This window comes from Pan paniscus, chromosome 13, assembly GCF_029289425.2.
Source record: "Pan paniscus chromosome 13, NHGRI_mPanPan1-v2.0_pri, whole genome shotgun sequence".
In the NCBI taxonomy this organism is placed as follows: domain Eukaryota; kingdom Metazoa; phylum Chordata; class Mammalia; order Primates; family Hominidae; genus Pan; species Pan paniscus.
The window spans coordinates 104,649,643-104,665,169 of record NC_073262.2 but is presented as its reverse complement, the minus strand read 5'-3'; the positions used below and the strand labels follow the sequence as shown (position 1 = coordinate 104,665,169).

Here is a 15,527-nt window from a genome sequence, read left to right as displayed (position 1 = left end):
AAACTTTGAGGCCAAGCGGGGCAAGAGAAACAGCAGCACCCAGTCTGCTCCTGGGTCCCACGGCTGCCAGGGAATGAAGCCACTGTACTAGAAAAAGCCAGGAAATAGGCACCGGAATTAAACAAGAGAGGCGAATGGAAAGAAAAAAAATTCTAGTAAGGCTCAGAATTGGATGTATTAAAGTGCCTTTTCCATTCCCGAGGGACTCTTTCATATCAAAGTTTCTGGCTAGTGACGGCTTCCCTGTCTAATCTGATTCCAAAGTTAGCCTCTTCTCAAGAGGAAAGAATAGCTTCAGTGGCTTCAGAGGCCATCCCAGGGTCAGGCGTGGAGTCTATTGCTGCCGGAGCTGCTGAGTCATTGCCACCTTGGGAGCTGCTTGACCTCTGCTTGGTTTACCTAGAAGGTAGAGGGAAGCCTTCAGCTGAGAACACTCCACAAGCAAGGCTTCTAATCTCGAAGTATCCACTGGCTTTCCCTAGCACCTGAACCCAAAGCATTTAAGGATTACCAATCTACATAAGTTACATTAGAATACCAAAACACTGATCAGTTTAAAAAAAAAACAAAAAACCAAACACCCAAAAACTCACTGTATTCTTCACAAGGGAAACACTACCAAAGAAAGCAGCAAATATAAACACTATCTTCTAGTCCCTTTTGAATATGGATTTCATCTCCTAAGGGCAGTAAAAACATAGATCAGACAGCACTTCTCTAAAAGAGATGCTTATTCAATACCTTCAACAGTCATCCAAAGCAGGATGTAAAAAGGCTTAGGGGTATGTAGTGGGGTGGTGTGGAGGAAGGCAGGAAGCAGCAACAACAGGAAAAAAAAAAATTAAATGACAGTCAAGGCATTCATTATACTCTGTATCTTAAAGGCAGGAGCAAAAAAGACCTCAATAATATATACCATTCTCTTTGAGGGACACACTCAATATTGTCCCTCCATACTATTTTCCCATACTTTCCTTCTTTCTCTTCTTTGGTTTAATATTACAGGAATAGTAAACTAAATAAATGTTCATTTTGTATTTAAAAAAATTTATTTGTGATCTGTACATGTGATAAAGTGGGGCTTCGTTGTAGACCTTTAAAGCCAACAAAACAAAAATCCAAAGTAAAAATGTATAAATACAATATATATTTTCTTACAAAAATGGGAGATTTACAAAATATACATACTGTACTTATCTCTATTTTACAAATTTCACATGCACTTAAAAGATACAGCACAAAAGATGCCAAAACCTGTGTTGGAGTTTTAAAAATCTGACAGATGAGATAGTTTTGAAGGTTGAAGAAACACAAGATCGATTTTAACTTTAATGTAAAAAGCAGTTCCACTCAAGTGAACATTACATATATAAAGTAACTTGTACACTTTACAGTACCCTCTATGATTGGCATTTAAAAACTGTTCTGAGAAACAGGATAGTGTTGCAAGATTAGAGGGTAGTGTCAAAGGTGGGATAAAGGTTAGCTCCCATGATTCTCTGCTAAGCTTTACCCCATCATGCAAAAGAATCCGAGTTCTATTACAGAAAAAAAGTACATGATTTAAGATTAATAAATTTAAGTCTTCCAGCACATTTCAAAGAACTCCAGAATCACTTTGAAGTTTACCTTCTTTTAATGACTTTCTTTAAAGATGGGGCCCATGGTTCAAACCTTCCTCTTCGTTCACTATGGTATCTGCTGATCGCCTCCCAACCCAACCACACAGAGACAGGGTCAGCATATGGATGATGTTTAATAAACAGATTGATGGAACCAAGAAAACAGGACAAAATGGCTCTTTGTTTTTTTTTTTTAATTAACTTTCCTTTATTATGAGGCTGAAGGCATTATGTTTTTTACCTCAAAGGATCCAAATGGGAGAAAAAAATAGAAAAGAAACCTAAATATAGGCTTATAGCAAGAAAAAATAAATGAAGGGAGAGATTTCCCTGAATATTTTAACATAGTCTGTTGGATCATGTGTTCCGAATTAAATTTATTTAAAACAGACAACAAAACCTCTTACATTTCCTTTAGCGAAGTCAGAACCTCTGGCTTAACGGTGTGTGACAGCACACTGCTCTTCACTTTTCCTTAAAAAGGAATGTTTATCTCAACCAAATTAACAACCAACGGGAAACCTCAGATTTGCGCTGCTTTGCCTATAAAAGTTGCTGTCGTCACAGTTATGCCTTTTCACAGGGAGACACTTTTGTTTCCTCTTTTGTCTCTTACAACAAAGACAAGGGGAAAAATGCATTCCTGTTTTGAAAAGCAACAAGTCATCACTTCTTTTCAGGGTATTAGACCAAATAAAACACCCGTCTTTCTGCCTCCTGCCTTCCCCAGAAAATGAAAAAGTAGCAAAAATACCTACTCCACGTCTCCTTGGCCTTATCTCAAAATGTTATCATCATTTCTTTTGCATCCTCACATTAGGATTCTAGCAGGCAGGCCTCCCAAGACTTCCAAATGCTTATTTTACAAGACTTGAAAGCAGTACGGGAGGAAAAACAGGCGGGAGGGGGCAGGGGAGGAGAGACCGTAATGTCTGACCCTGGAAATTAACCCATCTGGGCTCCAGTTTGGCCCCAGTGAAAAGAGATTATGGTTTGACCACTGCTTGACAAGCACACCGCAGGAGGCCCTCCCTCTTTCCAACAAAGCAGCCACCGCAGACAGGGCTGTACCTTTCCCAGGGCCTCACAGGGGTCTGGACAGGCCACTCGCCCTGCAGCAGGGGGATCACTCACAGTCCCCGTTCAGCCTCGGAGCCGGGAGAAACTCACAGCAGTCTCTGCTGGTCTCAACCTTCTATTAGGCCCAAGCTGGCCCGTACCTTTGACGATTCACATCGCCGTTATCATCATCTTCCTGCAAGTCTTTGCCTGAAATCTTTTCATCCAAACCGCTTTCCACGCAGGTCTCTTCCAAATCACCCCTCGCCCCAAATCTGCAAAGAACTTCTCACTTCCAGGTCACTTCTCAGTAGAGGGGGAGAAAGTTACAGAAACAGGCCCCCACCCAGCAGTTCTTTTCCCTACCGTGCCTCTCCTCTTGCAAGAGGGCAGGGGTGGGAAAGGTGGGGAGGGGCCGGGGCTCATACCGCAGTCTCCCCCTTGCTGCTGTGGCTAAGTCTGTGGTAGAAGCGGCGCCACGACTGCAGGGTCTTGCCCGACCAGATCCAGAAGCCAGTGGTGATGCCGACGATCATGGTCATCAGGTACTTGATCATGAAGACGGTGAAGTCGGGGCTCATGGGCGGGAAGTGGCCGGGCGGGCAGGGCACGGCATAGCTCTTGCACGTCTGCAGGAGCCAGGTGCGCTCCCAGTGCTCGCGGAAGGCCTGCTCGTAGAAGTAGCAGGCCAGGACGATGGTGGCGGGCACTGTGTAGAGCACGCTGAAGACGCCGATGCGCACCATGAGCTTCTCTAGCTTCTCGGTCTTGGTGCCGTCGTGTTTCATGATGGTGCGGATACGGAAGAGGGACACGAAGCCGGCCAGCAAGAAGGACGTGCCTATGAAGAGGTAGACGAACAGAGGCGCCAGCACGAAGCCCCGCAGCGCGTCCACACTGGAGAGGCCAACGTAGCACACCCCGCTGAGCAGGTCCCCGTCTACCTGGCCCATGGCCAGGATAGTGATGGTCTTGACGGCGGGCACGGCCCATGCGGCCAGGTGGAAGTACTGCGAGTTGGCCTCGATGGCCTCGTGGCCCCACTTCATGCCGGCCGCCAGGAACCAAGTGAGAGACAGAATGACCCACCAGATGGAGCTGGCCATGCCGAAGAAGTAGAGCACCATGAAGAGGATGGTGCAGCCCTCCTTCTTGGTGCCCTGCGCCACCGTGCGGTAGCCATCGTCCGAGAAGCGCTCCACGCACACGGCACGGTCCTCCAGAAGGAAGCCGGCCACGTGCGCCACGGCCACCATGAAGTAGCAGCCCGACAGGAAGATGATGGGCCGCTCTGGGTAGCTGAAGCGCCGCATGTCCACCAGGTAGGTGAGAACGGTAAAGAGCGTCGAGGCGCAGCACAGCACCGACCACACGCCCACCCAGAGGCGGGCGAAGCGCCTCTCCTCCTCCTTAAAGTACATCAGGCCGTTGGCACGGCCCGGTTCGCACGGGGCGCCGCAATCGCGCTCACCCAGGAAGCGGTAGCCCAGGTAGGGGGGCACCTTGAGCTGACGGGGGCATGAGAAGGGGAAGGCGGGACGCCCCCTGCCATCTGAGGCCCCCGGGGGCAGCGCGGTGAAGGGCAGGTCCGGCAGGTAGGGCGCGGTAGGGTAGGCAGTGGGGCCGCCGCCTGGGCCCCCGGAGCCGTCCGACGTGTTCTGGCCCACGCAGATCTCGCCCGCACCGTGCACCGGGAAGTTCTCGCAGCGCAGCCGCTCGGGCCACTGGAAGCCGAACTTGTTCATGAGCGCCTCGCAGCCCTGGCGGGCGCGCTCGCACAGAGAACGACACGGCGGGATGGCCTGATCGAGCACGGTGCACACGGGCGCATACATGGAGCATAAGAAAAAGCGGAGTTCCGGAGAACACTGCACCTTCACCAGCGGGTAGAACTGGTGCACCTCGAGGCCCGCGTCCTCTTGGTTCGTGTGGCCCAGCAGGTTGGGCAGGATGGTCTGGTTGTAGGCGATGTCCGTGCACAGCGGGATGGAGATGGGCTGGCAGAAACCGTGGTCCGGCACGGAGATGCCCTTCTCTCCGTGGTACGGCTGCGCCCCGGCGCCCGCGGACAGTGCGCCCAGCAGCGCCAGCACCAGGGCACAGAGGCCCAGGGACGAAAGCGGAGCGGCCGCGCCGGGGTCCCGCATCGCCGGCCGCGAGTGCAGCGCTGCTCTCAGCCTGAGGAGTGCGACGAGGCGGTTGGGAGAGGCTTGGATGCGGGGAGGCGCCGCCGCGCCCGGCGCATGAGAGTCCTCACGGCGCCGGGGCCCGGCCGTGGGCGGCGTGGAGCAAAGGGCGCTGCCGCCTGGGTGCCCGCGCCGCGGAGGCGCCGCAGACGCCGCCGCCCTGCACTCGCAGGGCCGCCGGGGGCCCAAAACTCGTCAGCCTGGGTTGGGGGCGCCGAGGAGGGCCGCCTCGCTCTCCCCGCGGGGACGTAACGGTGCGGCTTCCTCCGCCGCGAGGAGCAACAAGCGGCTCCGGCACCCTTCAAAGTTTGCCCAAGTCTCTGGACCCCCGGCGCACGGCAGCGCGCACGCCCCCCGCGCCTGGTCCGGTCCCCGCTAGGAGAACCCCTGCCGCCGCCGCCCGCTCGCCCCGGCCGCCGCCTCTGCGGGGCTGCCCCGCCTCCTGGCCTCGAGGCTCCGCTCGCCGCCGCCTCCTTCGCCTCCTCCTCCACACCCCGCTCCTTCTTCAGCCCCAAAAGCTCGGCCCCAAGTTTCAGCCAAACGGCCGGCTCTTGCTGAGTCCGATCTCGGCCCCGGAGTCGGGAGCACGGCGAGTTCTTTTTGGAAACCCAGTCACACTGCGTCCGAAACCGCGAGGCGCTCGTGCCCGCGGCCTGGCCCCGGCCCCTCCAGCCCCTCGCAGCCCCAGCAGCGAGTCCTGGCGCCCGCCGCCGCCGCCCGCCGGGAGTGAGCGCCGACTAACGCCTCGGAGTCGCGCTGGTCGCCAGAAGAAGCGTCGGGCTCGCGGGGTTCCGGGCCGGCCCGCCCCCTCCCCTCCCCTCCCCCCATTCACAAACCACTCCGGGGGCGGCCCCAGGCTCCGGCGGCCCAATGGCGGCCTTTGTTTTTTCGGTGGCCGCCTTCGGATTGGGCGGAAGTCGGAAGGGGCGGGCGCGGGAGCGGCGGAGGCGGTGTCCGCGGCGCTCTGGGCGGATTCCTGAGGGGAGGGGCGGGGGACTGGGAGGGAAAAGTTCGGAAAAACTTTTACCCTGAATTCGCTCAGGGGGGAAAACGCGCAGAAAGGGAATTTGCTTCAAAGATTTGTTCCTCTTCCTGGTGCACTCAGATGCGCATTCCTGAGCAGGGGCGCCTTCGCCAGCGGCGTTTGAGGGGAGCGAGGACCGCGCAGCGCCCCTTCGGGGAGAGACGTGACCAGGAGTCGCGTTAGGACTGCAAAGGCTGGCTCTGGCGGGGCTTTCGGGTCGCCGGGTCCTCAATGTGGGGTTTGGGACGGGACGAGAAGGGGGTGCGCCTTGCGGATCGCTTCTTTCCCCCCGGACCCAAACAGTCCACGCGAGGCCACAGTCCCCTCTCCCCTCCCCCGAGTTATAAAAAGGAGGAGGGGCCGCCTCCGAGGAGAAACCCGAGTCGGGTGGAGGGGGCCGAGTGACGGCGGGAGGAAGGACCCCTCGGAGGAAGGGCCCGAAGCAGGGAGAGCGGGGAACCCGGGCTCAGGCCACCCCGCCCGCGCGCACGGCCTGGAGTCTGGGGAGCTGGGGTGACTCTAGCGAGGTTTTAAGGAAACGAAGACGGCGTTGGGGAGACTGGTTCTAGAAGTAACCTGAGACCGAGCGCCCAGGAACACTCTGTACGACGCGCCGGGCGTCTCAGTGGCCCCGTGTGCCTTGGTTCTGCGGCGTGTGGCCTTTCGGGATCCCATCTTCGTTGCAGAAGCAACCATTTGATCCTCCATTTAGAATCTGCGTAGAAATGTTTTAATGCGTCTTAGAAACCAGGCTAATTAAAGAGTTTTCAGAACACAAAGCGGTGTTATCCTCGTTCTCGGGTAGCGTTTTCTGATTGGCAAACGTTCTTTTGTTCTCGGTTAAATCTTCGTCTTGAGCCAGGCGCTGGGCGCTCGCGCGCGCTCTCTGGTTACTCCTGCGGGGGTCATAAGTCACCAGGGAGCCTCTCCCCTCTCTCCGGGCTGCCAGGAATATCAGGAATTCCCATGCAGGAAAGTGACATGTTGAGAAGGAAAAGAAAAAAATCAATCGATCAATCTCTCCTCCTCCTCCTTCCTCTCTCTCTCTCTCTCTCTCTCACACACACACACACACACACACACACACACACACACACACAGCGCAATCCTGTGCTTTAAAAAACGTTATTCCTGGCGGAGCCCTTCTGCCTCAGTCCCGGGTGCTGGAGCTCTGAGCGATTTCTGATCAGGTTGAACCTTGGCAGAAGTTGCTGTCTCTGCTGCCTCCCGTGCGCTTCTTCTACAGCAGGAAAAAAACTCATTCTGAAATCGAAGACAATTAATTGGGTTCCCTTCCATGGGAGACTTTGGCTTTCTCTGTTTTTCTTTATTTATTTTCGATCACTGAAGATTGCTGGGAATCGTTCTTTCCGATTCACGGTTCTTTGTCCTTCCCCACTCCTGTTAATAGGTCGAAAGGGCGGAAGGAAGCCTTTGGGCCAAGGCAGAGTGTTAGACTGATCACATCCTCCATCCGGCCCTCAGCGGGAGTCGCCTTCTTCCTCCCAAGCATCAGTTTCGCCCTCCCTCCCGGACCCCCCCACCCCTTTTTTTTCCTTTTCTTTGGGACATGTGCTGAAGGTAATACGATACCTGCTTTAAAAATGTTTCATTCCTTCTTTGTGTTTTTAAAAGGGCCCCCCTTTTCTTTCTAAATTATTATTCCTCTTACCTAACATCGGGGAGTGTTGATCTTCGGTTGAAATATGTTGCTTAAAGACAATGCTGCTGCTTTGCTTTGTCATTTAAAGTATGTGTGGTGGGGGGTTAGATTCCTTTTTTCTCTCCATGAGCTTCAGGATATCCTCCTTTTCTAAATCAAAATTTCATGCTTATTCATCAGGCCACTGATCTAAGTCATCTTTGCTTATTGAGGAAGAAATACCAAGCACTGTCATCAAAAAAAAAAAAAAAGAAAACTGACAGGATAAAATACTGTCTCAACTGCAACTAAAACCAGTTTAGCTGATGAGCTTCTACTCTCCATATTATAACCCCAGACAGCTCCGATGTTAGGCAATAGGGATAATAATTTAGAAAAAAAAAAAAACCCTTAAATACAAGGGACGAATGAAAAGCAGTCTATGCCTAAGATGCAGAAAACCCATCCCAGATGGAAAGTGTCACAGATGTGAGTCCTCTTGCTCTGTCCCAGGCAGACAAGTCCAAAAAGCAGAGAAGCAAAGCCAATTTTTAAAACAGATTGTTTTGTTTTTAAAGATTTTAAAAAAATCAATCCAAAATTATTCTCCAAAATAAGAATTTGCTGTGAGAGGGGGAGCTCTGGCTTTCCAAGCCTTGCCTGATACAGAATGCTATGATTTTAAGGAGCCAAGTCATAGAAGATCAGAAAAAGTAAGTTCACAATGTAAGGGTCTAATCATGTTTTAGGTTCTATGACAAATGTAGTGACATTTGTTTATATTCTGTCCAGGATCAATTTAATTTTGCTTCCTAAGCAACCCCTTCCACACCCAACTCCCAAAGCCACTAACTGGTATCTTCTTGGGAGAGCCAAGGGTGGAAAATTTTGTAACTATCTGCTGCAAAATTTCCAATTGTCCCTGCCCTTTAAAATAACAAAGGCCTTTATTTCTTCACATGTAGTCATATAGTCCCGCAGAAAAGTGATGCTATTCATTGGCTCCAGTTTTGCAAATGCTACTTATTTTGGCCAAGTCCCAGGTTTATCTAGTTGAATTACATTCTGATGTCAGGCCAGATTTGAAAATGGCCATCTTCGTGTGCCCCAGTCCTGCGGTTGTAATGAAGCTCCTGCTCCAAGAATTACTCATGCAAGACTAGAAAGGGCAAATTTTAGCACATGCTTTTCTTTCGGGCCTCTCTTTTACTAGACAATTTTGACATGATAACATGGAGAACTTGGAATTTCCAGTTGTCAGGTTGTCATTGACTTGTGTTCATTTTTGTTGGGGTGTTGGATCATTCCAAAAATGGGGATATTCTTATCCCTGAAACCCTTTCAAGGGTTATGAAAGTTAGAGATATCTAAGTTGCAGAAGAGGAGGACCATGCAATAATCATGTTAGATGTGCAGGCCGCATCTTGTAGAGATGATTTATATGGTAAATTCAGTCACTGAGTCTGACCAACACTTCCCTTGTCGATTGAGAGGGGTTTTTGTGTTTTTGTTTTTGGTTTTTGAGATAGAATCTCACCCTGCCACTCAGGCTGGTGTGAGGTAGAGTGATCATAGCTCACTGCAGCCTCGAACTCCTGGTCTTAAGTGATCCTTCTACCTCAGCTTCCAGAAAAGCTGGGACTACAGGTGAGTGCCACCACACTGGGCTAGTTGAGAGTTTTATACATTGACTATTGTATAATCAGGGTGTTGATCAGGGCTGTGATGGCCTCAAGGCTCAATTGGAGGAGCCACTTCCAAGCTCACTCATGTGGCTGTTGGCAGGCCTCAGGCTGTCACTAGCTGTTGGCCAGAGACATCAGTTCCTTGCAATGTGGACCTCTCATAAGGCCACTCGTAATATGGCACCTTGCTTCCCTCACAGCAAAGGCTCAGAGAGTCTCTCCCTCTGAGAGAGGGAGGGAAAGAAGGAGGGAGAGAGAGAGAGCAGGAAAAAATGACGATCAAGATAGAAGTCACAGTCTTTCTGTAACCTAATCTGGGAAGTGACATCCTACCACTTTTGCCATATACTAGTCACTAGAAGCAAGTCACCAGATCTTCCCACACTCAAGGGGTAGCAGGGATTATACATAGAGTGTGCAAAACCATTGGGGGATCATAGGGAGCCATTTGAGAGGCTGCTTACAACAAGGATTATTCATTTATTCATTTCCAGAGTATTACGAAGATGAGGCAACAGAGAGAAACGACTCTTGGAGCTCTGTCCTTGGGGAGTCCAGAGAAAGGGTCACAGATAAAAATACAGTGTTGACTGGTTATGTTGCCACTTGCAGATGTTAGAGTCAGAACAGAACCCTAACTCTGGCCAACCAGTTTTCCAAACACATGTCCCTGGGAGAGAAAACATGGAGGAAGTTGATTAATAAAAGACCATGAACAGTTCTGGAAAAAATGTCCAAATGTAGAGCGCTGGCCATTCTGGGGAGTCAAATCTGTACTCAAAGGTCAGAGCATATGGACCATAGTCTGTAGAAAGCGACTTCGGGTATCTGGGTTATGATGTAAAAAGCACCTTTGGTAATTGCTACCCATGTCTCCAATGTGGGTCTGCACGGTACTGATGTCTAGGAAGGATTGCAGAGGTGGTTGATACAGACTGGTTTAGTTCTGCCTTTCACTATTGATTTCTTGTCCTGCCTCAGGCAAGTCACTTAACATCTCTTGCTCCCCCAGGATGTTGGGAGAATTTGTGAGGTAATATTTACCAAATGCTGTGTGATCCATAGGCAAAAAATCATCAGGGCAGAATCCTGGTCTAGTTATATGGATACAAATCTTAGGGATCAAATAAAAGGCCAAGTTAGCTGCATATTTTGGGGCTTTGGCTCTTTGCTGAGGTTGTAATTTTTTATAGTGGTATGCTGGTAAATGTTTAACAATCGACTCTCCAGGAAAAAAAGCCCTGATCTGTACATTTGCCAATTTCCGTGGTGTAAATAATGCTACCATAGCTGATTTCAAGCCAATATGATGTCACTGACCTTAGTGTTTGGAAAAGATGCACACAATCAGCTCCTCAAGCCCCTAAGAGCTTGCCCTGGTGTACCACTGGGTGTGCTAGAACTTATTATCTTCAGATTAGTTTGAGCATCAAAAATTGTTTGTTTGTTTGTTTGTTTTGAGACATAGTCTCGCTCTATTGCCCAGACTGGAGTGCAATGGCCCGATCTTGGCTCACTGCAAACTCCGCCTCCCAGGTTCACGCCATTCTTCTGCCTCAGCCTCCTTAGTAGCTGGGACTACAGGTGCCCACCACTGCGCCTGGCTAATTTTTCTTTTGTATTTTTAGTAGAGATGGGGTTTCACCTTGTTAGCCAGGATGGTCTCCATCTCCTGACCTCGTGATCCGCCTGCCTCGGCCTCCCAAAGTGCTGGGATTACAGGTGTGAGCCACTGCGCCCGGCCTCAAAAATCGTTATTTTCTAAATACAACGACTACCATTTATAAAGTTCCAAGTGCTTTAGGTACAGTATCTCTAATTTCACAACAATCCTGTGCAGTCCAAGTTATAACTTCCTTTCCATAGCAGCCAGCCTGAACTAAAGCTTAGGTCTATATAACATTTTCCACTTCATACTGCACTGCTACCTGATGTCTTTTATGATAAACACTAATGTATCTTCTTTTATATGTCTGATAAAAAGCTATTCCAAAATTTAGAGAAACCCCAGAATTTCTAGGCTGGGATATATCAAGTCCAGGTTAGTGATGACCCCTTGAACATTCCACCTAATTCAGGTTTCAAACCAAGTTGGAAGAATCTGTTAATTTTCTCTAGTTACCTAAGGAACAATTTAATTCCATTTCTGAAACTGCACTAGTGGGCATTTAGATTGGGAGATTTGGGAGCCCTACTCCTGCCCCCTAGGGCAAGTGGGAAACTTGTTGTATATCAGGCTCTCCCAGTAAGATAATTTTATCAAGCAGAGAGCTAGGAGGAGAAGCTGTAGGAACCAGACTTAAGGTAGTAATGAAAGCTTCCAGGGAATCCTCTGGAAGGGTAAACATGGAACTTGAGCAGTGGAGTCCAAGCCTGGCTGGTCATCAGAATCACCTAAGAAGTAAATAAAAGAAAAAAGAAAAAAATTTTCTGAAGCCTGAGCCCTACTTCAGATATGTTGAGTCAGAATCTCTAGTGGGGGACTTGGGGATTTAATTTTTAAACACTCACTCGGTGATTCTTTGGAATTAGTCAAGTTTGGGAATCACTGAACCAGGCTTGTATTCCACAGCGGTACATTATGTTACTGATACCTTATAGGATGCCTTTAGTTTTTTTGTTTGTTTGTTTGTTTTTGTTTTTGAGATGGAGTTTTGCTCTTATCGCCCAGGCTGAAGTGCAATGGCGCCATCTCGGCTCACTGCAACCTCTGCCTCCTGGGCTCAAGTGATTCTCTTGCCTCAGCTGGGATTACAGGCGCCTGCCACCACGCCCAGCTAATTTTTGTATTTTTAGTAGAGATGGGGTTTCGCCATGTTGGCCAGGCTGGTCTTGAACTCCTGACCTCAGGTGATCCACCCGCCTCGGCCTCCCAAAGTGCTGGGATTACAGGCCTGAGACACTGTGCCCAGCTTGATGCCTTTAGTTTTGCATAAAGTTTTCACTCTAGTTGATTACTTTTTGAACTGAAGGATGGAAATAATGAGAACCATAAGGGAGTGTGACATGTGTCATGTGTGAGGGGTGTGAATGTGTGTGTGTGTATGTGTGTGTGTGTGTGAGAGAGAGAGATGGTTGGATAAATGTCGTTGCATGGTGTGATGTTGGGTCTGGGACCTTATTTATGAGTCTCAACAAGGTCACAGTGGCTATTCTGAAATGCAACAGCTGCTACTTCCACAGTTCACTTCATAGCATTTCCTTAGACTGACCTTGCCATTTATGTACCTTGTGCCACATGAATCCTGTCCTCAGAGGATTGAGTCTGGAGTAGACGATGTGACCCAGCCATGAGGTTGTCTGGCATGAGACCTCGGTCCAACAGTTGTGCCTGCTGGATACAGAGAGGCCAACTAATCGGATGCTTTCATTTGGGGTTCTGAGTGTAAAATATGCTGGCAGAAGCTGGGAAGCATTCAGTGAGAAGGGAACGAGCAGAAACCAGGAAGCAGTAGAAGCTTGAAGGAAGCAAGAGCTGTGAGGCAGTGAAGTGAGTAGAGACAGAAATTAGATGGTGGCAGCAGGAGCAGAGGAAGGAAAGATGGGAGAGCAGCGGCCTTTATAGTGGAAAAATACGAAGGAAGGAAGGAAAGAAACAAAGGAGAAAGGAAGGAAGGAGAGAGGGAACACCTGTTTCAGAAGGAGAAGACAAAAAGACCAAGTCCTGAGAGCTGTTTCCTGGCTGCTTCCTTCCCTCAGAATTCTACCATCCCTATGAATGAAGCCGTCTGACTCCTTGTCTGTTACTAGAGAGAACCTTACTAACCACAGTACAAGGCTTAGAAAAGGGTGAAAACACACGTCTCTTCCGACTTTCTCCTGGAGAATGTGTCCACAGTGGCAGAAGGCTGACCACAGAGGATCAGCACCAGTCTAGGAGAGGTATCCACTAAAGGCTGATTAACAAGGCTGGGTCTTGCAACCACCTTCTTCTTGCTCAATGGCCTGGATAAAGAATTTGAGAATATACCTCCCAGGGCTGCAACTGACATTGAGTTGACTGTGATTGCAAAAGTGTTTCCAGATAGGAATTATCTGTAAAGGCCGGGGAGACATCTTTCTTTTGGGTTGTTTTGAGAAATAAGTGCACTGAAGAATCTAAAGTTCTTAACATGGTGTGGGGGCTACTAGTTGTCCCCCAATATCTGTTCCCCTCTTCTTCCATAGTAATAAAGCCCTCAGTCGTCAGATGGACATATGACCAACTGGAATAAAGATCTCATTTTCCAGCCTCCCTTTTGGGATCCACTGAGCCCGGGCCATGGGGTGTCAGCAAAAGTGTTGTGTGCAACTTAAAGGGAGTGGGAAGTACCCCTCTTCCCTCCTCCTGACAGCTGCAACTGCACAAGCTGTTGTGGACCATGAGGTGACACTGGGAAAGGAGCAAAAGAGAGAAGGGGCCTGAGTCTCTAACACAGATGTGCACCATGCTAGTCTGGGATGGACTCCCTCTGGATTTCTCAAATATGAGAACAAAATAAACTTTGATCATGTTTTAGCCAACATTGTTTTAGATTTTCCAATGCCTCACAGCCAAGCCTAATCCTATTTTTATCACAACGTATGTGGCTCATGGTAGGTACTCATCAAAAGTCAATTTCTTTTGCCACTTTTCTTTGATATTACTGTATTCTCTCTTGTATTTCAGTTATTTTGGTGCTTTCTTACCCCACCTATTTATTTGAAAGGTCTTTGAGAGTAGGAACTATGTCTTATTTTTCTCCCTCGTCTTTCACAATGTAGACGTTCAATTTATTGAATTAGATTGTGCAATTCATCAGTCAGATGAAGTTCAATGAAAATAAAGACCTATACATTGCAGAGAAACAGGATGGTGAAAGGCTAGCTCGGGACAAAAGACTTGAGAATCACAACGGACCACAAGCTAATCATGCGTCAACAATCACTGCTATTGTTTTAACTTATTTGTGTTTAGAGACAGGGTCTTGCTCCGTCACCCAGGCTGGAGTGCAGTGATGCCATCGTAGCTCACTGTAGCCTGGAACTCTCTGGGCTCAATTGATCCTCCCGCCTCAGCCTCCCAGTAGCTGGGACTACGGGCGCATGCCACCATGTCTGGCTAATTTTTAAAATTTTTTGTAGAGACAAGGTCTCTCTTTGTTGCCCAGGCTGGTCTTGAACTCCTGGGCTCAAGTGATTCTCCCACCTTGGCCTCCCAAAGCACTGGGATTACTAGGATGTAGCACTGTGCCTGGCCCTACTATTGCTTTTAAATTAAACACATAAATTTGGCATGCAGAAAGTAAATGAAGCGGCGTGAAGGAACCAGTATGAAGAGTAACCCAAAGAAGTTAAAAAGGTGACTCTCAAAGGGGTGGTGGAAGGTTGTTGTAGAGAGATTTACTTTTTAAAAAGCCTACTTTCTGGGCCCCACTCCTAGAGAGTCTGTTTAAAAGCTCCTCGAGTGAGTCTACTGTGCAGTCAGGATCCAAAGTAGCTGATGAGAAGACAAGTTGAAAGTTTGTTTCTCTTGGAAAAATATATGAAGTCATTTAACTGTCTTCCCAAGTGTATGAAAATTTGTTTTGAGATGGATGTAGTGCATTTCTCTCTCCAGAGGAACAGAGAAAGACTTCAGTTACAGCCAGGGAAATGAGAATTCTTGGGGTCTTGGTCCAGCCACTAACCCCTTGTTCTCTGGCAAGTCAGTGCACCTCTTGAGGCTTCGTCTGCATCTGTAAATGGTAGAAACTGGGCTTTGTGATCTGGCTCTGCTCTGATAGCCTATGGCTCTATCTGGGAGTTCCTCGCCTAAGCTAGGACTTTCCAAATAGGGACTTTCTTGTCTTCCCAGGTTCTGATGGCAGCGCAGCAGCCAGGCCCAGCAGCTCACAGCCTGTGGCCACTTGTGCTGAGAAGGCTGGGCACGCGATACCCTGAGTGTTCCCTGAAAGGCCACTTGCCCATCGCTTTTCTAGCCTTTCACATTTCCACTTAGCCGCCTTTCCCTCTCTCCCTTTCCCTGCCTCCTCCTTATTATTCTAAATAGTACTTTAAGCTCTAGAGCCAGGCTCTTCAATTAAGGTGTAGACAAAGTGGTTTGACTCCACTTGATTAAAAACCCTGTGAATGGGAGAGAACACAAACCTCAAAACATTTGCCTTTCAAAGCCAGAAGAGGGGGGGAGAGAGAAACTGTTATGTGATCTCGAATTTGCCAGATGTCAGCTTAGAGGGGCCTAAAGAATTCCTAAGCCTTTGTTTACCAAATCCTTCCTCAGAGCCTCAGTGAACCCAGAGCCTGTGGCTACCTTGCAGGAGAGGCCACCGAGAGGCCAAAACTGGATGG

General features: G+C 49.1%; 1 protein-coding gene across 1 annotated transcript; it reads right to left on the bottom strand.

The window, feature by feature from the left end:
* Positions 1 to 1,030: 1,030 nt before the first annotated feature.
* FZD7 (frizzled class receptor 7) lies at positions 1,031 to 4,828 on the bottom strand. Its single transcript, XM_008974200.5, has one exon. It carries the CDS (start codon positions 4,826 to 4,828, stop codon positions 3,104 to 3,106), a length of 1,725 nt encoding a protein of 574 aa, XP_008972448.2. The 3' UTR covers positions 1,031 to 3,103.
* Between the last annotated feature and the right edge of the window lie 10,699 nt (positions 4,829 to 15,527).

What these genes read in the sequence shown, in the direction of transcription:
- FZD7 (XM_008974200.5), bottom strand. Translation starts at nt 4,828, where the DNA reads ATGCGGGACCCCGGCGCGGCCGCTCCGCTTTCGTCCCTGGGCCTCTGT.